General features: G+C 28.5%; 2 protein-coding genes across 2 annotated transcripts; both read left to right on the top strand.

Moving 5' to 3' along the window:
* Positions 1-5,531: 5,531 nt before the first annotated feature.
* On the top strand, positions 5,532-19,554 carry LOC132935909 (homeobox protein MSX-1). Its single transcript, XM_061002547.1, has 4 exons — positions 5,532-5,701; positions 14,438-14,700; positions 16,384-16,562; positions 18,813-19,554. Exons 2-4 carry the CDS (start codon positions 14,487-14,489, stop codon positions 19,002-19,004), a joined length of 585 nt encoding a protein of 194 aa, XP_060858530.1. The 5' UTR covers positions 5,532-5,701; positions 14,438-14,486; the 3' UTR covers positions 19,005-19,554.
* Positions 19,555-21,484: 1,930 nt separating this feature from the next.
* On the top strand, positions 21,485-25,152 carry LOC132933576 (cilia- and flagella-associated protein 45-like). The gene is made up of 8 exons (XM_060999844.1): positions 21,485-21,916; positions 22,314-22,474; positions 23,430-23,619; positions 23,671-23,844; positions 24,318-24,491; positions 24,556-24,771; positions 24,839-25,008; positions 25,089-25,152. The coding sequence occupies exons 1-8, from the start codon at positions 21,485-21,487 to the stop codon at positions 25,150-25,152; spliced, it is 1,581 nt and encodes a 526-aa protein (XP_060855827.1).
* The last annotated feature ends 112 nt before the right edge of the window (positions 25,153-25,264 follow it).

Consider the following 25,264-nt stretch of genomic DNA (forward strand, 5'->3'; position numbering starts at 1 on the left):
AAAAACATCTGCAAAAAGTAAATTCAAAAATAAAAATAACACACACGTAATAATTTATTTGTAAACCCAATACATTCATAGCTCCACTCAGAATTTAAAATGTATTGTCATTTAAGCCCTAATTAATTACCAATAAGTCCTAAAAGTGGTTAACGTTGTTAAAATTTGCTGACTTCGTGTCAATGTCTATATAGCTTGTGATACTCATATTTTTTTCATCGACTAGTACCTATTATCCCTGCAGTTCTGTTATCATTATATTAATAGGCGGAGTCATGGGGCGTGCAGGGTATGCATCTGCACGCCCTAAGCGGCTAAGCATCGACAAAAGGACCACTTTAGTTTAGGTTTTAATGGCCACCAAGTTTTTGAGTTTTTAGTGATTGTGAAACTTTTAGTAATGTTAATAGTAGATAATAAATTATATAATAAAGTATAACGTGAAAAGAAATTTGTAATTTGAACGATCAAAAATCATTATCAATAACTTACTGGTTTAATGTAATTAAGCAGGTATGTATACTTCATGATACATTATGAAAACATGGATTAAACGATACATCATTTATTCTGTGGTTAAAGTAGGTAACTTAGGGATTTATGATAAAATGATCAATGATACTAATTCAAAATTGTATAAACCACGTTGAACATGGCTGCGGTGGTCATGATAAATACAAATAATTTTGGCGCCTGTCTTCATTTTGTAAAATAATAAAAGTTCTAAGTACTTTGATGTTAATAAAATTACGAGTTTAGGTTAGAATTAAGGCTGTGATTTTGTAATTTAATTAAGCCGACTTTTTTAAGATTTCCTTAAAGTTTAAATTATACAACAATAATGCAACTCATGCATTAATTTTAGAAACATTTTTGCAGATTTTTAAGGTCATTATTTATTTTTTTATTGCATTTAATAGTTTTTTTTCACAATTTCCACCAATTACAATAGATTTTTTACCAACATTTTAAAATTATGTTTTGTTGTAGAGCAGTCTAAAATCTAAATAAATATTGTTTTATAATTTTTTGTAAGCACCAACCTAAATAAATTAAATACCAATATATTTTAATAGCTGATATGAATATACAACTATAGGTGGGTACGTATTATTTTCAATAATATGATACTCTTAAAGTATAAACATTTTGATTTAAGACGGTTTTTCAAAATTTTAAATGCGTATTTGTTTGCATATTAAATTGGATTTTTTTTTTTAGATTTTATAGTGCAATAAAATATTGAAATTTACAGCCTCGGTTATAAATATAAAAAAATATACATAAAATAATTTAATACATTTTTTTATTTTTAGTGCATGTATATTTTTTATTAATAATTATAAAGTATTGTAAATATGCCATGTATGTGCATGAGAACCCAATAACATTATAGAAACCCATTAATAATAAAACTTAAACGTAGGAAATATAAACAGTATACAAATTTGGTTTTAGTGTGTTGTACCCACGCTTACCTTGTCACAAGCAAATATTTATTATTATAAAGTCATTGCATTCGAAAAAAATGCATTCGATATTTTTTTTTATTTACAGTAGTCACTCGATAATTCAAAATTCAGGGGACCGAGTTAAAAATTTGATTTATAGAGGTTTTCGATTTACAGAGTGTTCGAATAATCAAGGGAAAACAAATTAATTCAAATTAAAGAGAGGTGAAAAATCTCATGTGTATATTACATTTATTTTAACATTTATTTATTATACATGCATATTAAAGTTTAGATTAGATTACATTTTTATAAACTACGATAATATTTAACTACCGTCGTTATGAGTTTCATTACAAGTACGTCAAATAGATTGTACATAATCTTTATATGTACATACCTACATATGAACTTACATATAATCGTGTTTAAGGAAATTCGAATTATAGAGGTTCGTGGAAAAGAAATCAAATTGTAGAGTGTGTCCCACCGACAGACATTTCGAATTATCGAGGGGACCGGAATACATGTATTTTCTTCTAATTATAGAGGTTTTTTTCAGGGGTCTCAGTGCTTAGTTCGATTTATGGAGTTTTTTGAATTATCGAGTGACTGCTGTATAAGCTATTGAAAAAAGTAAAACGACTAAAACATACTTAACAATAAATTTATCAACATAATTCAAAAATATATTGTGCCCCTGTTTTGTTAAGAATCTGTATTTGTGCACAAATGTTGTGGAAATTACGTTTTCAAACATTTCTGAACTATTTATCTAAAATATCGTCTATTAGTCTTTGTAAAATAAAAAATTTCATCTTACATATTTGAATATTTTAAATTTTATTTACACGTTTATATCAAGATTTGTAAGTATTTGAGAGTTAGTCACTCTCAAATACTAGACTATTTGAGAACGCCACATCCGCATGTGTTGTCTCCGTCTTATAAACGTACAAAATGCAACTTGTACCTTTAAAATAATATATATTTTAAAGGCACGTCCAGACGAAGCAGCTTTTGTCGTGCGGCATGAGTGTGACGTCACAAATTTGATTTCTGCGTTTTTGAATACCGCATAGCAAAATTTCCAATCGGCCCATAGATATTAAAGAATGGATAGGCCATTTGTGCTTGTCATACGGGAACAAACATGAAAATATTTTGAGGTTATAGAGATCTTAACACAAATAGATATATATTTAAAATTATTGTATATTATTTATGATAAGACCTCTGTCAGAATGAGTGGCAATGATAAAAAAAAACAGTCCTTCTCTCTTCCCCATCCCGGCACACTTCACCCTCTATTTTATTAATATAGCCATGGCCTATCCATTCTTTAATATCTATGGATCGGCCTAGCAGGCGGTGTACATCAAAGGAAAGCTGCGTAAAAATAAACAAAATCAATAAACAAAAAAACCTTTACTGAAAAACCTATACCATTGATCTGTGGTACACCAAAAGGGTGGTATTTTCCTCATTCCCTTTTTGGGGCGTATCGAATGTCAATTTAATCAAAAAACTATTTTTATTGGTAGGATGGTTGTAAAATAATTTGGTAATTTCTATAGCAATGGCTGGTATATATAGTATTTTTATAAATTTTGGATCATGTGGTTGGTTTTGCAATTATTTCATATTATTATTTATAAAATATTTTTTTATATTACAATAATAATAGATTTGTAGTTCTCGCCCCGGCCCTCTTAAAAAAACCCTGTAATTTATTACTCAGCTCACAATATACATGACATCACAATCACAGTCACAGGACATCTAGTTTGGAGACAAGTTGTTTGATTGGTTTACGTATAAATGAATAATAACTGTGTATTATTCAACGGTGAAAAACTTTACAACTAGACTACAACTTTTCATTTTTTAAACCATTTAGAACAAATATTACTAATATACAGCAAACATGTAATACATGCACTAAACAATTAACAACTATTGTAGTACATAATATTTTCATTATTGACATTTTAAAACTGTGATATGCGCGTCTTAATTATTTTAATTCTTATAATAAAGTTTGGAATACTTTAAATTCCCTGCTATCATCATATTTTTAGCAAATTTGTTTGACCCGCCTGTTGATTTATTATGTAACTATTCCAAGCTTTAGTGGTGGGTATCCAATTTAGTATTTAGATCACCCATGTTTTTTACCCATGCGATTTTGGAAACATATCAGTATGAAATTTCCTTATTGTAGTTTTAATTATTTGATATTTCCTTTATTATGAATATTGCTATTGCAAGATAATTTAATGATATGGTTGCTGAGCAGCTGAGCACTCTTAGTGACAGTCATACTCAATGTTATAACTTTATGTAATTCAGTTTCAGTCTTTTAGAACACTTCTACTATAGTACTATTATAGATTATAACATTAAAACGAATTAAAACACATAGGTACCTACCTAATTGTAAAACAAATATAGTTTATTTTGGTAATATATTTTATGATTATAAGTCAATATTTATAGCTACATACACCTTATACATTAGTTTTTACTCTCTAGAGTCTAGACAATAGTTTTGGAAAAATAACTCAATAATATTATAAAATATAGTTATTATTATTTTTGAAATATTGAAAGATTTAAATACCAAACTTACTCGGTTCGCTTCATAATAATAATGACTCATGGCCATTCAAAAAATTATAAGGAGAACTTGACATACGAGTAGATGTACATTGTACAGGAATAGTACGAATAGATTAATAACGTAAATGGTCTTTGTTTCATTGCATCCCCGACTGTATTCAACATATTCACTGACTGAACGGAAAACGAATTGAAGACGTTATTTTCCGAATGTTATTTCGTGCCTACTGACAACGCCACAACGGTATAATAATCAAAAGTCGTGTAAAATGAAACGAATAATAATAACGATGCATTTTACGAGAAATCTGGTAGCTCAGACGTGACATACGATATAATGTTATAAATATTAAAATATTAGTAAGCCGTTCCTTTCAAAAACCGCTGATCCGTTCATAACGCTTGTTGAAGTCTTCGGTATGAACAGGCGGCTATTCTTTGTCTACATTATTGAGATGTGTGTTTGTTCGTGCCGACTATGAACAAAGTAAAAAAACCTAAGTCTTGAATATTTTAATAGCTATTCTAATCGTAATGTGAAAACAAAAAAAAAAAACAAATGAAAACCGGTGTACCTGCGGTGGTTTTTCGGTAAATTTAATACCGCGATTAGACGAATTTATAATAATATGACAGTGTAAATAATTCGTTGCTGCCCCCGTAAAAAAACGGCGACCCTCGGCGTCGTTTCTGCATAATATTTTTCGGCGATCCATCTCTTTCGCACATTACGTAATATCTGCGCGCTGCGTGAGAGTGAGAAAAACGCACAAGTCTTCGGCTCAGATCTCCTATTTTCCGTAGAAGTTTATACCGCGCGTGTGATAACAAACACTCGGCAATAATTGGGAAACGGCCGTGCAAAGATGATACAATAACTTCCTCGGCGAGTATATTGTACGCTTGCATTATGTGTATGTGTGGGTGTGTGTGTGTGTGTGTGTGTGTGTGTGGTAAGTATACCCAACCGCCACTGAAGCATGGTTATTGAAAAATAAACAAAAACGCATCGGATATCGATGGCCAATATTCTCATCGGCAGCGGCGGCGGTGGCGGCGGCGGCACTGAGATTTTTATAATAATTCTTATTATTCCGTCCTGTAAACTGGTTTGGTCGGCGTGTGTGTGCGTACACACGGGGATGCGGCAACAAGTTAATAGAAAATTTCCGCTTAATTAACCCGGTCGCGTATACGGTAGTACATAATATTATTATATTGTATATCATCTGCGGCGTGTGGTTATAAACCGCACCTACCTGCCTACCAACTATAATACACGCGCACAATGCCTCGTCCACTACCCTTCTTCGAAACGAGAACGGATCCCCTCACAGGCGCGGAGAACCAAAGTGGTGGCGGCGGCGGCGGCGGTGGTGGTGGTGGTGGTAGTCAAAAAAAAATGTATACATTTTATTCGTGTGTGTACACTCGTTTATTTTTCGGTAACGCATTTATCTTTGGCCGATTTGTGTGATATCTGCACCACCGCCGCGGCGGTCAGTAGCCATCTAGACCGTCTCCGCTAAACGTCTCCGCGGGGCTTGCTGCAGCCGCTACCAGTCACCGCGACAACACGCGCGTCAACCAAATTTCGTGCTCGCCGGTTTTGTGTCGCCTACTCACGGGTAAGTCGGCAGCCTGTGACTGTTTCACACGTAATTTTATCCGAAAATTTTTTTTTTTTTTTAAATTTATTCATCTTCCATTATTTTCTACTTGGTTTATTCGATTCTCTTTTTTAAAATTTACGCATTTCAACTCGTCATCGCCAATATTGTACGATATTTTTACTGATAGTTTAAGCACAACTCGTTTATCTATGCAATTTTAGCTATAAGGTACCTGTTCAAAAGAACTGAACAAATTACAATTTCGTTATTTTCTAATTATAACCGTCAGTCTTATTACGTAACAAATGTGTCGAACCAAGTGCGTATTTCTAACCAGCACTTTTATTATGGACAACTACATTGGTGATCACTTTAAAGTATTCGCGCATATATCTTAATATTTTTAAGTCTTTTGCTTAAATAATTGGTATAGGAATTGCGTTGTCCACTATTAAGATGGGCATATTTTATATTTGATACTCATTCCATTTGGCATTTACTTTGTCTCGTAATATAACCACTGATTATATTATATGATAACTAGGTATAACAAATGGTTAAGCCTCTATAAAATTATTGCTTCATGGCAACGGTGTATCAAACTTTTATTTTATTTATCATAAAAAAAAAATACTACGTCCAACTAATAAAGTTTATCAATTTGTTTATCATACATTAGGTTCTTTGTTTATATATTAAAAACATAATAATTACCATAAGCTATGTATTGTGACTAAAATTGAAACATTTACCTATCAAAAATAAACGTTGTACATTTTTTTTCAAACTAAATGTTTGTTATTAAAATGTTTTGATGTTTTTTTCTCAATTTTCAAAGTTTTTAACATTTTAATTATACTGTATGTATTTGATTGGGCGTCAAAGATTTCCACCAAAAGTAATTTCTGTTTTCCACCACTTACCTCCTAGTTATTATATACTTGATACTGGTGCAAGCTTTTTGGTTCTTGCATCTAAAATTATAATCAGTAGGTTGCTTCCAAATAAAAAAGGTTCAGCAAAGGTCATAGGTAGTTTATTAAGTTATGTGTTATTTCTGGTAAAATAATTTATTTTTTGTCGTTTAGTGCTTTTATTTTGCGTTAGGTAACAATTTGTCAATGTATATTATTTTAATTTACAGCATCGTAATTGTGTTCATTTCCCGTGTTCAATATTTTACTATAAACATTTTTTTTTGCGAATATATTTCCAACATACTTAATCGTACTTTTCCCTTCTAAATTACTTTACTAAATTTAAAATTATTAATAATAATTTTGGGATTTTCACGTTTACTATACTAATAGTAAGTTTATGTGCGGACATGACTGTTGAAGACTATCTTAGTTAAATATACATCACACACTAATCAGTGATCATCATTCAATACTATAAGTTTTACAAAAAATTGAACAAATTTCAGTATGATATCATGTTAGATATAGACCTATATATATATATATTTTATGTAGATAAAACCCTATTATATATAAGATATATCAAAATAAACGTTAGTGAATTATCACTTATCAGTATAAACTATAAGATAACTAAGTGGTATGATAAAATTACATTTCTTAACTCATTTTATCGATACAACAATATCTTTACTTATATAACAACTTGAATAAAATCGTGTGTAAAAATGCAATTAGTCATACAAAATTACGACTTATTATTTAACTATATAGTGTGAATCTATACAAATATAGATTAATATAGATTAATAGGGAAAATATATATCTAGCGGAAACCTGCCGAACCCGTTAATTTGTATCTCAGCGTGTCTTTTTTAACTTAACTGCGTCCTTATAACCATAGATATCCATTGACATGATAATTAAATGGCATAAAATAATATTTATTGTAATACTATAATGTACACTATTAAATTAAATATTTTTAAACAATGCAAAAAGTCTATACTTATTATAAAAAAATATTATATTAATCATAATAATTTGTATTTTCTGTTACAATATTTCATACAATGCACAAAAAATAAATAATAATAACTAGCTATGATACAATTTTCAAACAAAACACGTTCAGTAAATGCATATGCCAATTATCCATATATACATAATTATATAGGTACTGGTTAAACTTTCAAAATGTATTTTGTTAATAACTAAAACATAAATATAATTGTATTTAAATAAATAATAGAAGTGATCGTAATAATATAATAATTAAAATGTTACAAAAACTCGCCTTAGATACACGTTAAAATGTAAAAGAAATAATTCGAACAAAACCCAAATATTACTTTTTTTTACCTAATGTATTCAGGTATATCTTATACTATACGGATATACTAAAATACTTTTACTTACAGATTTTATATTCCTAGTTTCTACAAGCCAATATATACGATTAGTGACTTTTGATACACACTAAATGTTGATAATTTGTATAATATAACTTATAAGGTATGCTACAGATAGTAAGTTATCACTATCTATTTAATTACCCTATTTTGGGGGCGCAAGTTGTGTAAAGTGCCCCACACGATTTATTTATAGACCTTCAACGTATTTAATAGTTTATTATTTACTGCAATGTGTGCACATTTTATATGGGTTTAAAACCTATAATTTATATGTGGCGAAAAGGAATGTTGTTTATTCTAATATAGCGCAAAAGGATATCGCTGGAAAACGAAAGGCTGTTTTTGGCGGAAACCAGTGAAAAACGCGTACCTACTCTGCATGAAAAAATAATTCAGAAACACTTACAAAAATTAAATTCACACCACAATTATTCTAAAAACTGACATTATTAATTCGTCGCGTTTGCCCATACATTTCTTTTGAGACGATGTTTTTTAAGGTAACAATATATAATATTATATTGTTAAGATTATTATTTAAAGAGTTCAATACAGCGAAAACATACTTAAAAGTTACAATATTAACTATTTAACTCGTTTTTAACAGAGCATGTCAACATCTCGTAATAATATATTAGAATTTGGAATGTCATAATATGTATAAATCAATATGACAATAATAATATGTGCTCTTGCTTTGTACTCAATATTTTAATTCAACGTATTTTTTACTAATATATGTTTTTGCATTCAAGACGCATATACAAAGATTGTATCTTATTTAGTATTTAATATAATAATTGGTAAATATTCGCCGACGTCTATTCTCAGAACATCGCATTGCACCGATTACAATAATGAACTAATTTAACTTTATAGAAAACCAAAATTAAGTTTTTCCCCTAAAGCTAAATTGCTATTTTCAGATAATGAGATAAGTTTAGATAACACCCTTGTGGCCTTGCTTCTTAAAATTATTATTTTATTGCTTGTTATTAATTATTATATTCAACTTTGATCGTCTTCTTTTCTTGTTTTATTATCAAATGCTTCAGTGTCATAAATAATAAATAATTTATAAAAAATTAAGTGTACATTGGGGTGGTGTATTTAGGAATTTTGCTAGGGGGGGGGGGGGGTGAAATATATAATAATAGGTACATCCATAAATACATAATTTTTTTAAATCCCCTAACTTGTTGAAGTTAGTGTGGATCAAGGCGAAATAAGTATTAACACAAATTGTATAGTACCTAATAGCATTTATTATAAATTCATACTAACGCCAATCCGGTGTTTAATACGATAAACAAAATAAATAGTTATAATACAAAATCCCATTTTCTATTTTTTTTTTTATGCTCAGTTCATTGATAACCTCATCTGGTATGATTATTGTATTGACCGGTGACATGCCAATAAAGTCAACACATTAAGGGCCCGTATTGCAATAGTTAAACTAATGTTAAACCGCTGAATTCGACCGGTAAAACCATATGGGCTAAGCGAACCGAAGTTTAAACTATGATTGTAAAACGGGCCTTAAGTCGATTCTAATAAACAAAGTATATAATAATTATTACTCAATTTAAAGTTATTATTTAATATTAGATAGGAAAATTGATAAAATATTTACTTCTGTCATACTATTTATTAGGTAAGATTTAATACTTAATAAAAACTTGAAAAGGTGTAGCAGTAGATAATAGGCAAAGTACAAAATATTTTCAAGAGTTCATGAATATTTGGATACAACTCATTATCACAAATATCTAAAGCATGTAACCCAGAGGTGAATACAAATTTTTCAGTCACTAACTACACTTCAGTCACTATAAGTCTAAAAATAAACCCATGCCCTATGGTAAATCTAGTCTTCATGGCAATTTTGTTTTACTTACCAACTATTTATTGGGTTTGTTATAAACACTCATGCATGAAAAATCATGCATGTCCTCTTTATCGTTTCCTTTATAGAAACTGTCGATTTTTTATATTTTCATATATCACAGTTCAATGAAATTGGTGACATACGAAGGAAAAAAATACTTCCAAAACAACGTGGAACACTTAAAGATTGCCAACGGCACACTAGTGTACCGCAGCACCCAGTTTAAAAAAACACTGATATATAATATAGTTGTATTATATTAATCAGTAATTACTGATTACCTAATTTACTATTCTATAGAACTTCTTAAATAAAAAAAGGTGGATAAGTGGATGTCGCTCTGCTGTACAGTAGGTTATAAGTGGGTCACTGTAATGGATTGTGTTAAATTTGAATTCAATGATATAATATCATTGTATAAGAAAAACGATTCTGAGCGAAAACGGTCAGTCAGCTTATGATAGGAGCCTATGAAATAAGTATATTTGATGATATTATTGTGAATAAAGTAATTTATATATAACCTATTTACGTGGAGCCTTGTTTTAAATTTTCAATCCTTAGCCATAAAAGTTAAACATTTTATACATTTTTAACTACAAAATAATTAATAAATTATAAATTTGATAAATGTTGTCAAAATTTGAAATTTAAATGCTTATAAAAAAAAATTGTGCCTATGTATTTTTAATATTTTTCAACTGCTATTAGAACGATATATCAGGAGCTTTATATTAAATTTTCACACTTTTTTACCCAACAAATAAAATTTTATTGATATTTATAAAAAAAAAAAACTAAAAAAATTGAAAACTGACAATGTCCGTAAACAGCTCAAATAGAGTCAAAATATTTTCAAAATTTAATAGTGTATAGAAAATGCTAATATAAACATTCAGTCAAAATTTCATGTCCCTACGGTCATTTGTTTTAGAGTTACACCAAAAACCAAAATCGATTTTCTCGAAAACAGATTTTGCGTAAAAATTCCCGTTTTTCCTTAATTTTTCTTTTGTTTTTCACGTCGCTTTTGAAAACTACTGGCAAATTTTTACTTTTGACCCCCCAAAGTACCAACTAGATTCACTTTCCTATCAGAAAAGTTACTGTTAAAGAAAATCCAAGAACTTTTACTGTCTTAAAAGGTAATGACAGACACAAAAATAAAAAAATAAAATAAAAAATAATAAAAAAACACACATCATTGTAAAATCAATACATTCATCGCTTCGCTCAGAATCTAAAATGTGTTATAATAAATTAGTATGTTATTTATTAACTTCAGTAATGGTAGTAAATTATATGTACATATATTTTAATGATATCAGTAAATAAAAATTCAGAATAAGAAAAATTGTCTTGATTTAAAAAGAACAATATAATAATAAAATTAAATATAAAACTTACCAAGAGATTATATTATTACTAGGGTTCAATACTTTGAGAAATTCCACTATAATTTATAGTACAGTATTTCTTTATTGAATATTAATTTATAAATCTAATTGATTCAATGTTTCAATTTGTTTATGAAATACCGGTTTGTTCTTTGACACTGTTAATATTTTCATATAAAAATAATCATATTCGATAATCATTACTCATTAGTAAGTAATTAAATATTAGCTAATAACCAACATTGATGTACACATAATACGCAAGTGAAATCAATTTGGTTAAAAATAATACTTTTTTGTTAAGCATCTTCGCATTTATGTTCTTGGATTAATAAATTATTTTCGACCAAGTATAGATGATGCGTGTAAATATAAGATTTATTAGAATTATACATTTTACTGAATATAAAATGTATGCATTATATAGGTTTATTATTCTGGTTTTCACTGCATCAAAATATTAAAAAAGTAGAAAAATTATACATTTGTTATTAGAATTTAGGTGATTACAATAATAGGTATATAATGTATGATCTTGAATCATTATTACAATTTATTCTAAACTAGCTGATCCCGTGCACTTCGTTGCCCGTTAAATGTACCAGCTCTATATGACTCAAACTTTGTTCAATTCGTTATTTAATATTCGGTGTATGGTGTTCAAAATTTATCTTAACTTCTCCGTTACCCGGAATAAAAATTCTGATTCGCAGCAGTATATTATCAGGTAGGCAATCTATCTGCGGTAGATCGTGGACCCCGTGCTGTTTGTACGTAAGTGTATGATTCAACTCTAAAGTATCAAAGTTATACCAAGTTTGTCGTATTCCACCTATGGTGGATTAATATAATCAATTAATACAAAATCCTAACCTAACCTAATCGTACTAATATCAGATGAATAAAAGAAAACCAAATTTAACCATTTTTAAATTAGCCTGTCTTCTTCTCAGAGGCCTAATCTACACAAAAACATTAATTTATATATCTATACTTTAATATATAAAGCTGTAGAGTTTGTTTGTCTTGAACATGCTAATCTCAGGAACTACTGGTTTGAAATAAAAAATTATTTTCTTGTTGTCCATTCATCGAGGAAGGCTTTAGGCTATATCATAACACCACGCTACTACAAATTTATAGAAGCCTGGGGAAGTGCTCAAACAGGAATTTTGAGATTTACAGTGGGAGTAATTGTTTATATAAAGGTCGCTATTGGTTTATAGAAGAATAATTTTAAAAAAAATTTGAGCCAAATCGGACCAGCCGTTCTCGATTGATGAGGTAACGTACATTTTTCACGCTCCATTTTTGTATAAATAGATTATCATTGAATATATTTATTTATTAATTAATAGTAATAATTATACTAAATAATAGTATAATACTATTGATATTATAATCTATATATATAAAAATAAGTGTACATTTTGAATAAATTTTATAACTCAAGATGTACCAAACCGATTTTGATAAAAATTTTAGTGCATATTAAGATTTATATGTAGATGGTTTCTGTGAAGTTTGTACGCTGTGGGATAAGTGGTTCCGGAGTTATGGCCTCTTAAGTGCACACCTGGTGACATAGGCAAAAACAAGAACAACGTCTATACAATTATTTTTATCTATATATATATAACCCATAGCAACCATTAAAAAAAAAAATGTCTATCGTAAATCTCAAAATTCCTGTTTGAGCACCTACCGGGGGTGATCATTTCCCTTTTTAAATTAGCCTATGACACTCACAAAGAATGTGGCTTTGTATTGGTGAAAGAATTTTCGAAATCGGTTCAGTAGTTTCGGAGTTTATCCCCAACAAACAATCAAATCTTTCCTCTTTATAATATTAGTATGGATAAATATTAATTTGTTTAATAGTTTAATAATTTAAATTAGTTTTTAATAATGAATAATTTAATAGATATCCAAGTTTCACTGACTAACTTTAATTCTTAAGATTTTGGAATTTCAGTTGTCTAATCAAAGATGTTTAAAACTAACTTAAGAAAGTATTTGGATGCTGAAAGTTTTAGATTATTTGAATTTTCAATGATATAGACTTGTTATTTGAACTGTTAAACCTAGAAATCACATAATTATAGTAAGATTAGATACAACGTATATTAAAATAAAATTAAAATAAAACGCCTTACCTGTATGATGAGTTAAATATATTCACTACAAATGTATAAAATATCATTGATGCAAATTATAGTTACTTAGTGAAATCGAAATAAGGTTAGGTATAATAATAAAAACAATATTAATAAATAAATTATAATGATACACAGCAAAAATGTCTGTATTACATATACCTATGGGATATATTATATCAATTAAAATATTCGTTATTACCATATATTATTCAAAATATTATTTTAATTTAAGTAAATCTTACAAGTGAAATAATTCGTTTTATTTCTCAATACTTACATATTATATTGAATATATTTGTTTTTTCTATATAGTTTTTAATCATTCAATTGGTTTGTATAACTTTAAAATTGTTTATCGGCCGGTATCATGACTCCTCACCGGCGTGGCATAGGTGCATAATAACTAATAAGTAAATAATAATAGGTAGGTGGTAGGTATACTATCACCTAAGACTACTCGGTTACAAGTAACACATAAATTATGTTCTTAACATTTCTTAATAATACTGTTTAATGTGAAATTGTGTGAACTAATTAGTAATTATATTTCATACAAAAACATTCAATATCAATTTGGTAAAACGCCTAAATATTAAACGAATAAGATTTTTTAATGATTAAAGCATAGGTACTAGCGTACAGTATAATTATTAATATAAATAAAAAAATGTATTTTTTTGAACTGATCGAATGAAATTGTGTCAATATAATGTGTAATTATCTCTGTATATGTAGTTGATATTTTGTATACATTAAACAATTTAGTAAAGTTCATACTTGTTGAGTAAATAAATTATTAATATATTCAAATAAGTACAAAGTTTTAATTGTTTGATTATTATTTTGTTTTTATAAACATATTATAGGTACCTATTACATAAAATAGAACAATATAATATACATTATTATGGATAAGACAATATCAATTTTTAAATTAATATAATATTATATATTTTTTTTATTTTATAGACTAATACCTAGAATTATATCGAAAATCCCAGAATCCAAAACTACTATAATGAACCAAGACACGTCAGAGCCTCCCGAAAACGACAAGGTATTAAAAACGCACAACGATGATGATCAAAGAAGAAAACCCATGTTTTTATTTAGTGTGGATTACATATTGAATAAAGCCGGAGAGACGAATACCGAAGACGATACCAACCAGCAAAATAAACAGCATTTCGACTGGTTGTATTGTACACGATTCAAGCCTCCAAAACTTGACAGTGAGTAACATTCTACACAATAATATAGATTATAGGAGTACACATAATGCACGATATAAAAAATACTAAAAATAAATACAGAAGAAAAGTTACATAATATTATGTTTATGTAGGTAGGTATAGATGGCGTTGTACGAAACTATCTTTAATTACTTAAGAAAAATAATACTGAATTATCATAAAATAATCACAATTTAAATTGTATATAAAACAGCGTGAAAAAGAAGACATTTATTTCAGTATGGATAAGTTCCATCGTTTTTGGTTTAAAATTTAAAATGTTGACAATTAGTCTGTAAATTAAATTATTTATTTTATGATCATCTTAATACACACTAAAAATTTACAAAATGTAGCCATAATTTTTATTCCGTTTATACCTATCATGTTTAATTGTTATTGTGAAGCTTACGTGCACTTGTAATTAGAATATACACTCTTACGCTTTTATATTTTTTTTTAAATAAAAAAACATGTTGTAGACATTAGACACAACGAAACAAAATTGTTTATTTAAATGTAAACATCCAGCCTAGATATCATTTTGTATTATTTAATATATTGACTATTGTCTATTGTGAAGATTTAGAATATTTAAATTAGATATGAATGAAGAAATAAACGTATTTATTTACAGCAGTGAATATTTTCTCTTCAAATGTTTCTTATAAATGAATCACTCAAAATGCACTATACATCCACTCACAACTCTACTAAGGTAGAGCTCGAGAGCTGCTTTTACAAACATAAATATAAAATATATAATTAATATACTTATAAATTGTAAAAAGGGGGGACGGATTGGCCTAGCGGACTATAATACGTCGATTGTGACGCGCACCGACGCCGGTTCGATGCCGGCTACAGGTGGCATTTTTCTACGGGCAGTCACGGTGTTCGTAGAGAAAGGCCGCCATCCCCCACCCGTGCATAGCAGACACTTACAGATGCCCACTTAAAAATTCTGCCAAGTTAAGTTACACCGAATATTTTATTTTGCATATTTTTTGCATATTTTTTTGTTATTGCATATAAATGCATATTTGAGTATATTAGAAAAAATAACAACATATTTTACCAGTTTTCGATCCAATAAAGTTAGTTTGGACAAAATAAATAAGAACATATTTTAAAAAATGTTAAGTATAAAATGTTGGTCTTTAAACTTTGACAAATTAAGAGCATATTATGTACACATTTGGAAAATTTAATGTTTAAAATATAATAGTAATCTACACTAATCGCAGCATATCGGTCGATTATTTGGCCTATAAATACTGCAACGCGTGTAACAGGTAGTGTTAATTACTAATTTTTCAAGTTTTTAGTTTTTAGTTTAAAGTAAATAATCATTAATCAAACTATTAATTACTAACTATTTTTGTTTTCATATTAATTGTATAATTTAAGTAGGATCAAAAGTCAAGTTATACATTTTTTTGGAGCATATTTTAAGTGCGTACCCTTATGTTGATTTTTTAGTGCATAAGTGCATACATATTTTCAGATTTACTATTACTAGAAGTCCTCAGCCCTAGTTATAAGTTATAGCTGGTATATAATTTTGTTGTTATCTTGTATGTACCTTGTACTATTTTGAGATTATGTAAAATTATAAATATTTTGTAGTTCGATATGTGTATTATAATATAATGTTATTAATTGTGTGTTGTGAATGTATAGGGATAAAAAGAAAAGATGGACAACATAGACAGAAACGAAGACCTGGACGTAATCCAAGGATACCATTTACCACTCAACAAGTTACGGTATTGGAACATGAATTCAGGCGGAGCGCATATTTAGGGGGAACTAATGATGTACACGTATTGTCTGACAGATTGAGACTATCGGAAAGTAGAGTGAGTACTTATATGAACAATAACATTATATTAGTACCTACTTCAAATTTAATGTAATCAAAATATCACTGACGAAAAAATATTATCATCAGTATAATGCAATACCGTAAACAAGAAAAAATTGATGTATATCTATCAGAATTATCTCTTTGAAAACAATGATGCACTATTTAATTTGTACAGAAAATGGTTCTAACTGGAGTGCGTAAATAATAATGATATATGATAGTCCAACATTAATGTGAAAATGTATAAATTAAAAAACCGGGGAAGTCGCTTAGCTATATACTAAGTGTTGAGTGTGCCTCGTCATGTATAGGTCACTATAATGGATGTGTTAAATCTGAATTCAATGATAAATCATCACGATGAAAAATTATTCTAAGCTATTATTCTAAGCTAGAACGTCTGGTACACATTAAATGTTTATAAAATAATCATTGATTTCGTAAAAAAATCATACAAGTAAAAAATTTTAAGTTTTAAAAAAATTAATTAACGTAGGTAAAAAAATGTATAAAAATAATTGTTAGTTACAAGTAATATTATAGATATTAGCATAAGTACCTACTATACCTACTAGCTATTACGCGATGAACCTACGTACAGCAGAGCTGTAACTAGATTTTGTGGAGCCCTGATGCGAAAAATGTTATGGAGCCCGTGTGGCCTTTAGGTACTTGTACTCCAATATGAATAAAAGTTAGTGCCGAAAATGCGAGACAACATTTATTACCCAAATAAATTTATTTAAAATTAAATATTACTCAATTTTTAACATATTTTCAAGCAGTGTAGAAGTAATGTTGGTTGTATTAAGTTCATTATATTTTTAAACACATCTCCAACAATACATGAGTTATCACTTATCAGTAGTCTAGTTAATTAAAAATCAATTTTCGACCACAAAACATTTCGATTATATTCATAAATTATTTGACCAAAAAACGATTTGATTACAGGCCATTTCGATTTTTGATCCCTTTTTTTCGATCACTAAACATCGACCAATACCCTTTGACCATTTGCCTCGCACCGCATAAAATATTATGATAAAAAAATTATTTTTCTTGAGTTTTTAATATTTTAGTTTGAGTAGTTTCTAGTCTAATGTTCCAAATGTATTCTATAAGAAAAATATATAGCCAAATACATTATTATGGAATTTGTCAATAAACGTTTACCAAAACCTACATTTTGATATCAAACGTTGTTAAAAATTATTAACTAGGTAACCCGCACTTTTGTGTAATATTATGTTTTGAAAAATGTACCTACCTTGCCATTAAGTATAATATAATATATGGTAGTATTTTGTAATTATAATATTATTATAGTAATTGTATGCTAAGATTATAATCACGAATAATATTAGTATAATGTTATAATAATATTTTTAAACAAAAAATTGCTACCTAACCTAACCTACCATATGAGTATAATATGACCACTGTTACAGTAATGGATATGTTCAATTTGAATTCAATGAATATTATTATGATATAATATTTGCTACCAAACGTTGAAGATTCAAAGAATTTTATACTCCAAATAGTTTCGGCAAACACAAAAAAACCACTTTATTGTAAAATCAATATATTTCTCACTCCAATCAGAACTTAAAATATGAAAACATGCTTTAAACTACTTACTAAAGAAATAACATAAGTATTTTTAATAAATTGTAAAATCATAGGAAAATGAATTTACTCAGAAAAAAAAATTGACTGATTCATAAATCATATAAGGTGCTCTAATGCTGAAATACCCGGAAAAAAATACTTACGACCATAATGTACCTAAATAGCCTATCCAAAACGCCGTGACAATAATTTTTATATTATCAAAATGAGATATTGGAAACATATAATCTCAAAATGTATTATTCATTGCAAGTTAATGTTATGTTTTAACTGAGTTATTGATTGAAAAAAAATATATAAAAATAAAAATAATTTACATTTACCTCGTTTACGACCACACGCGTATTGTGATGTCTTTGTCTAACGAACCGAAAACACAAACGATTTTCCTTCAGAATCTTCGATACAGTTTTTTCATTTCAAGTTTCTAAACATATGTTTGGAACACCTTTTATCCTCGTTGTTTCCGCCCGTCAGTTATCAGTATATAGCTGCGATTGTAATATTTTAACAATGATTCTACAGTATGATGTAATTGTTTTTTTCTAATAAAACAGTCCATAGTAAAATATTATGTATTATAATTATTTGTACTATTTGTTGACAGATTAAAATATGGTTTCAAAACCGCCGAGCCAGAGAACGCAGAGATCATCATAGCGGCAGTTTTCCTGGATCATCTTGCAACTCTTCTAACTATTCTTCTCAACAACAACGACTTCCAATATCATCTACGTCTGCGTTCAAACCATTGATGCCATCACACACTTATGTGGAAGGAACTGATTATTCGTCTTAAAAATCGAACTTATAAAATATATCTTAGCAAACATAATTGATTTAATGTTAAATGTTTCCGGGAAACTTTAAATTGGATATTTTAAATATTAATTTGTATCATTGTAATTTAATGTGTTTTATATATGTATAATTTCAAATTGGTCAATAGCTGACGTTCTTATACATTACACGTTGTACAGACCGTTGTTTGAATTACGTGCCATACAGCCCATACAGGCTTGTGTAATATCAAATACTAAATTTGAGAACAATTATATTATTTTAATTGAGTGACAATTGAAACAACATTTTACCGTAGTACCTATTTGTTGTACTTAACATTTAAAGTGTTGGATAAATTTAAATTGTATGTAAATATTTTCAAATTGTATAAAAATAAAAAATTATTTATTGTATAAATATTGCCTTGTTCTGAAACAAGACTTTGTTAACTTTTCCAAAATCTAAAGCAATTTCAATATTTTGAAAATGTAATCTATGATGATTATTTTTACCGATTTGAAAAATTTTAGTTAATTAAAATAGATTTCAAATTGGGATTAGGTACCAACCATTTAAATTGTACCAATCGTTTCATTAATGGTGAACATAATAGTTTCAAAATATTTTATTACTATTGTTTATAATAATCTAAAATTACTTATTATTAAATGTACATCTATGTCAAATTGTTAATCTATAGGTTAAATAACCAATATGTAGATGCGAAATCTTAACTTACATGTTTGAAAAACTAAATGTTAGTACCTACCCCTAAAAAATGGAATATTTTTCTACCAATAAAAATAGAATGGAGAATAAATTTAAATACTCGGAAGATAAAACACTTTTGTCCATCCTATATCTAAATCTGAATTCTTGAGGATTCTTAAAACGAAAGTGAATGATCTCGAAAATATTACTGAAAATATGAAACCTGGGTTCAAAGCCACTGACTTAGTTGCAAATAAAGTTTCAAGTCAAACAGTGGTTATTCTATGAAATGTTTTATAGAGCAATACAAACATTTAACATATTATATACCCAAAAAACCTACATGTAAATGAATAAACATTTCCGATGGTAAAAGTATTAGATTAAACTGATTAATAGATATAAATAAAGATAACCACAGCAATTCCAGCGGCCTAATAGTATCTATAAATCGAGAAACAGTAAAAATACCTCAATCATTACTATTTTAAATCTTTTTTATTCATACATCCACTGTGAGAAATTTAAACTGGGCCCAGAAATCGCAGGTAATATGAACTAATACCTAGTCGATTGTAAGCTCAGCCCGATAATTTTAATCTGAAAATAATAACATTTTTATAATTTAATTCTGCTATAACAAATTTGCATACTTTTTAATAATATGACAGTGAAAATAAAACGAAATTATTTTTGGAGGATAATGAGAATCGCCTTCTCGTAGTGTCATCCCCACACACCATTAAAGAAGTATGCATAGGACTAGGTACTTTCCTGTGATTGGTGCTAAATGGATCTCAAAAATATTATAAGGTGATTATTAATTATATTTATTATATGGGTATATTATTTTTATTTGGCTGAAGTTACGATCACCGTCCACTGTATACAGAGAGTGTATGGGCTTCGGGAAGATGTATTTAAACAATAAACTAGCCGCTAGGTAAACAAAAACTGCAATCTGTTGACTTATATCATTAGTACCGTTGCATCGAGTACAAAAAAATAACACTTTTCACTAGATAAAAGTGCAAGCATCGATTAGCTATTTTTCATATTTTGTAAATTCATTACGAACTATATTTAAATTTGGCTATTACTAAAAAAAAAAACGGAGTTATTTATTTAATAAAAAAAACGGTTGATACAATAAATTTTTATAAAAAAAAGTTTATCATCATTTGTCATAATACCTACATGGTCTGTTTTGTTCAGCACATCTAACAATTATTTTGAACTGTAATAAAAGACAAATGCAGCTCGTAATAGTTAAAAGGTTGAACATTTGAAACCCATCCATAATCTACAGATTATTTTTACTCCTGGTATTTATTTGAGTTTTTTTAGAGTTTTCGATACAACGGTTGCTATATACGGTGAGTTACATAAAGAACATAGATATTATCTTTACATACCCTATTCTATCCATCTGATAAGTCTAAAGTATAATAATGATTATCGTAATATCCTACCAACTACTATATTCCTAGTCGGTGTTTCTAGATTTACTCTACATTTTCTGGTAAAATATATATATATACACGAACATTTGGACGATGGCAAAATGTTAATATTTCTCGATATGCACTCATAGTGACCGATTAAACAAACTTGTAGTTTATATTTATTATGAACAGTTTTCGGAAATCATATCCCTTTTTAATTGTTAAAACTTAGTTTCATACATTATCATAAAGTATTATTGACGTCCCCGTTCTTCCAGTATCTATAGTTTATATACTTATATATTATATAAATAATTATTTTCAACGAAGCACTGTAAAAATGAGTACAAAGTTCTCCGATAATGTTGTGGTGGAACCTATTCCTTCAAAAAAAATAGAAATTCAAAAATATCGTACACCATGTGAAGCGTACAAAATAGACCGCAAGGATGATAATGAAATTAAGAAATCCGAAGAAAGCTCCAAAGAGCAGCCGCGTAGTGATTTGGACCAGTACAAATTACAGCAGCAAATTTGTAAGCTAGACAAATTAGGTAAATCAATTCAGTCTTTACCGGGCAAACGGGTACTGGACAAAAACACGTACGGTCGGTTAAAAAATGCTGCCGTGGTGGTGACTGCGGAAGAACGGCGAATGGCTATTCAACAGCACATTGCCAACGAAGAACGGCTAAAAGCTGAAAGCGCAGCCAGGAAAGAACATTTACAAAAGTTTAACATGTTTAAGACTAAAGGGCCAAAACTTGCTCAGGTGAGCGATATTTGCCACATAATTTCAAATTGTATAGTAAATTATAATTATTTATAAAATGACAAAATACCAAAAAAAAACAATTTAAATTTCTAAGCGAAATTGTTTTGCATATATTACAGTATTTTTTTATAATAGTTTTATAATAACAAATAATAAGACCACATATTTTTTATTTATATATTATATACCTATACACATTTTTCATAAATTAACGGCACGAAGCAATTGTAGGCACGTAACGTTACAGAAATTTTCCATCCCCAAACTAACTCTATAATTTACCTATTTAAAATTGTTTTGTTACCAGTACTTACTACGTAACTTAATTTTGCTTATTTCTTTATGATAATAAAGATTATAATAACCCTTGATAAAAACCGTTTTTTTTTAATAGTTAGATGAAGAAGCAAACAAAAAGACTAACTATCTATTGAATAGAGCATATGAATTAAGGCAAGAACAAGAGTATGAAATAAAACAATGCAATTCGTTAATATTGAGTACTAAATGTCATGCAATAAGATGTGCACAAATTGAAGAAAAAGAACTTATACAGTGAGTAATATATTGCTAAACAGCTCTACAGCAATATGTACCTACAGTTTTGTTTCAACAATATAGGTACTAAATACAATTATTATAAAATGACTCACGACGAGTTGAATGAGTCAACAAACGTAGATGGTAAATTAGTTTTTTTTAAAGTAAATCCTAGGAATTAGGATTATATTTAGAATTTGTTCGAGAAAATATTAATCAAAAAGGTTACATTAAATTGGAAATGTTCCTAGTAATCTAACTAAACCAGGAGTCCCCACTCACCAACCTTTCACAAAAAGTGAGCTTTATTAAAGCTGCATTTTAAGTATCTGGTGATCAACCACAATTTATATATGAAGGTACATATAGTATTTATATTATTACATGCAGCATAATAATAAATTGTATATTATCTAATGATATTCTTCTTTTATTATTTCTCTATCGGAAAATTGTACGGTTTCCATCGTAAATAAATACTTTAATTTGTATATAATGCTTAAGAGTGTGTTTAAGATTACGCACATGACCAACCTAAAGGTTTGTACGATCTGGTTGGCGACCCTTGTAATATACGTCTTATAGCTAGCAAGTAGTAGAGAAAACGATACATTATTAAGATGAATCTTATTAGTTATTTCTCAGGACTACATGTTAAATTTACGACAACCGAAAATGATGCTTATTATAAAAATATAATGTATAATATTGGTACATAACAAGTAAAAATCAGAAATCAAGTACATATTTTTTGACAAACTCTGTCACTCTGATTATGGTTGGCTATTGGTTTTTTTTATTCTATGAAAAATTCTGAAACGATTCATCTGTCATCAGCTAAAATTAGATTAGAAATAATGTATTCCTATGTTATTTTAAAATAATCAGTTTACAAAAAACCAAACTCATTTTAAACATAAATTTTAATTCACATGCTATGATGGGCAAAAATTATTAAAATACGTTTTAGAAAAGAAATGAAACAAGAACAACGCAGATCGGAGGAATTAATGGAACAACAGCGTTTATTGGCAGCTAAGAAGTACGAAAAAGCAGTAGAAGCTGACAGATTAAAAAAAAAATTACAAGCAACAGAAATTGTACAACAGATGAAAGAAAATGAGATCACCAGAGAATGGGAAGCTGCTAGAGCTTCAGAAGTATAATTAATGATTGATTATACAATGTATGTGTTACAATTATTCATTTAGGATGCAAGGGTTCGTACAGAAGCTGCAATTGAAGCTCAGCGAGCTGAAGTGATAGATTACAGGGATAAATTGATAAAACAAGCTGAGATGAGAAAAGAATTTTTACAAATTAATGCGCAGCTAAAAGACTTAAAATCAATCGAAAAAGAATTAGTCAAAGTTGAAATCTTACAGGTAGTTATACAAAAATATATGCAATATATATGTTAAAGATAGGTTAGGTTGTATCTACATACATTTTGAAGTGCTACATCTAAATTATATTGAATAGAATTTACTAAGACTAAATGTTTTTAACCTTCACCCTACAAAAAAAAAAAAAGCGGGTAAGTGAATGTCGCTTTGCTGTACGGTAGGTTACAAGTGGACCAATGTATAATGGATTGTATTCAACTTGAATTCAATGATATAATATCATTGTATAAGAAAAACTATTTTGAGTCTGTAAGTTGAATTAGTATTATAATATGATTATTTATATTCGTTGCTATGGTGATAAACAAACCTCTAGAAATTTAAATCCCATTTTTAGTGGTTTTTCATAATTTGTAAAAAAAAAATACCATTGTAAAAGCACAAAATTTCTCGCTCCATCTAATATAAAAATAATACTTGTATTTAAATATAATATTGATTTCCAAACGTAGATACAAGCATACGATAAAAAAAAGAATGAACGGGAAATGGCATATGAAGAGGAGATGAAAAAACTTAAGATGTCTAAGGAAAAAGAAATTGCCAAGATTCAAGCGAATCAAAAGGCCACGCAAGATTTTCAGGCCGCAAAGGATGAGCTAAATGCACTCCGAACACAAGACAAAGTAATTTCACTGATAAATTATAAAAAAACGTGGTGCATTTATAACAAGTAAAGTGGACGCGTAGGTAGAACGAGAGTGGCGACGTAAAGAACACGAAGAGGCTGTAAGAAAAGTAAAACAAAACGAAGATTTGAAGGAAGCTCGGCGACAACAAATTGAAGGACAAAGGGAAAGTTATGCTTTTGAAATACAAAGGGAAAAAGAAGAGTTTGACAAAATTATTAAACTCAACGTAGAGGACATCGAAAGAACGAAAGAATCTGATAGACAAACTAAAATGGTATGCTGCTGATTAAAATTATTACTTAATTCACTTTTGATCACAATCCAATGTGTTTTAAAATTAGAAACTTGATGAGCATAGGAAAAATTTACTGAAGCAGATTAGTGAAAAAGAATTGGAAAGAATCAAGGAAAGAAAAGACTTTTTTCAGGAAGGCGTCACATACCAACAAGAAGAAGCTGCCAGGGAAAAAGCATTACGTAATACAATGCAAAAGAAAGTCGATGGGCTTAGGTAAAATATAATTTAATATTTATAAATTTATAAATGTATAATGGATTGACAATATAATTATCTTAATATTGTTATTTTAGGGCACATAAATTACCGACGAAGTATGTACAAGGCATCGAGAGACATTTAAAATTAAGAGACTAATATTGCAACGATAGTGGTTAATAAAAATACTTGATTTATCTACAACTGTTATTGTTGAATAATATTATTTATGAACGTAAAATAAAATAAATTGGAAACCATACAATAAAAA

Source organism: Metopolophium dirhodum, chromosome 1 (genome assembly GCF_019925205.1).
Source record: "Metopolophium dirhodum isolate CAU chromosome 1, ASM1992520v1, whole genome shotgun sequence".
NCBI lineage: Eukaryota > Metazoa > Arthropoda > Insecta > Hemiptera > Aphididae > Metopolophium > Metopolophium dirhodum.